General features: G+C 41.1%; 1 protein-coding gene across 1 annotated transcript in view; it reads left to right on the top strand.

Annotated features, from left to right (window-relative positions):
• Positions 1-1,956, top strand: part of mkln1 (muskelin 1, intracellular mediator containing kelch motifs) — a 22,984-nt gene that overhangs the window by 11,521 nt on the left and 9,507 nt on the right. Inside the window, exons 10-11 of the mRNA XM_016570370.1 lie at positions 1,230-1,442; positions 1,565-1,786. Coding sequence (XP_016425856.1) covers positions 1,230-1,442; positions 1,565-1,786 — 435 coding nt within the window. The remainder of the gene's footprint in view (positions 1-1,229; positions 1,443-1,564; positions 1,787-1,956) is intronic.

The following is a 1,956-nucleotide window of genomic DNA, read 5'->3' as shown; positions in this document are numbered from 1 at the left end:
TTACTCGAGCAGTAACAGTGTTACGGTGCATTTCATTACTGAAGACTTCAACCTTAAAATAATATATATAATAAGGTAATATATATATTCTTGTTTATTTATTTAAATCTGTCTAAAGCAGTGGTTCTCAAATTGTGGGGCATGCCCACCAGGGGGGCGCACGAGTATTGCAGGGGGGGGGGCACGGGCTATCAGCAGAAAAAGAAAAGAAATAAGTAAACAGCCAAAGGACGTAACAGAATGGGAGATGGATCGGTTTGTGAAAGCGAAGAGAAAAGCCATAGATGACGTCGCACAGACCCAGGCAGGTGCTGGTCATTCAAAAGCTAAATGCAGAAAATATGACGAGGCATATCTTGCTCTCGGCTTCACTCACCGTGTCTATACCGGATGCTACAGTTGTCGCGTCGCACCACAACAGCTCTACACTGGACGCGGCAAAACGACCGTTGCAATTCATTTTAACTTTGTGTCAGTACGTCATAAATAGAACAAGGCATCAGTTTAATGTCGGGTTTTGTCATGTCAAGATTTTTAGTGCAGTCCACCTGTTTACATATGTTTATTACAGTGACTTTGAATTACCTAAAGTAATGTGGTAAAGCAACAGATTTGTTTTTATATTTCTGCAATCTACTTTAGTTTGTGTGATTTGTTACTGACTTTCATATTAATGTTTACACCAGGCTTATTTGTCAGTGCCCGTATTCACAAAACATCTTAAGGCTAAAAGTAGCTCATAACTCGCCGATTTAGGAGAAAATCTTAAAAATAATGGGTGTGTCAGTCCTAAATTTAGGACTCCTAAATTTAGGAGTATTTCACAAAGCATTTTAGCACTAAAACTAGCTCCTAAATCTGTGAAAGGTTAGGAGTAGTGAATAGGACTCCTAAGTCACTAAGACCAAGCCACAAACTATCCTAAAATGGCCATTGCTGTCGATGAAGAGTCAGATAGCTCTCGCATTTCATCAAAAATATCTTCATTTCTGTTCTGAAGATGAACAAAGGTCTTACGGGTTTGGAACGACATGGGGGTGAGTAATTAATGACAGAATTTTCATTTTTGGGTGAACTATCCCTTTAAAAGCTAAAAATGTTTTTGTATAACTTGAGGAAAAATGCAATTTTGAAAAAACAAAATTTTTGTGTGCTATATGTATCAGTTGATCTATAGGTGATCTGACTAAGAGGTGAAGACTATAAAGGTTGTGATGTATTTCTTTTAGAACGGTCCCAGTGCTCGGTCGTGTCACAAAATGTGCATCGACTCTCAGCGGAGGCAAATCTACACTCTGGGCCGTTATCTGGACTCCTCTGTCAGAAACAGCAAGTCACTGAAGAGTGACTTCTACTGCTATGACATTGACGCCAACACGTGGACTCTCCTAAGCGAAGACACGTCCGCTGATGGAGGACCCAAACTCGTGTTCGACCACCAGGTACGCATTTTATATGGATATATGCCCACACACCACCAGGAGTCTCCCTTGTACAGGTTTATGATGAACAGTTCAGTATCTCTCAGGTATTTTGACAAACCGTCTGCCTTTCTCTCTCTCAGATGTGCATGGACTCTGAGAAACACATGATTTACACTTTTGGTGGTCGGATTCTGACGTGTAACGGCAGCGTGGATGACAGCCGGACGTCAGAACCTCAGTTCAGCGGGCTTTACGCATATCAATGTCAAGCTGGCAGCTGGAGTCTGCTCAGAGAAGACTCGTGTAACGCCGGGCCGGAGGACATCCAGTCCCGCATCGGACACTGCATGCTCTTTCACACGGTCCGTCTCCTTAGTATTGACCCATAAAGTGCTCTGAGCTGCAACTCACATATGTTGCACGCTGACCTCATATTTTTGATAGATGCATTTGTGGCTTTTCTGGTATGAATTAGGACTTAGATATACTGTATATATATATATATATATATATATATATATATATATATATA

This window comes from Sinocyclocheilus rhinocerous, unplaced genomic scaffold (genome assembly GCF_001515625.1).
Source record: "Sinocyclocheilus rhinocerous isolate Xijiao unplaced genomic scaffold, SAMN03320098_v1.1 scaffold772, whole genome shotgun sequence".
Lineage (NCBI taxonomy): Eukaryota > Metazoa > Chordata > Actinopteri > Cypriniformes > Cyprinidae > Sinocyclocheilus > Sinocyclocheilus rhinocerous.
The sequence above is the reverse complement of the archived record's forward strand: the minus strand, read 5'-3'. Positions and strand labels throughout refer to the sequence as shown.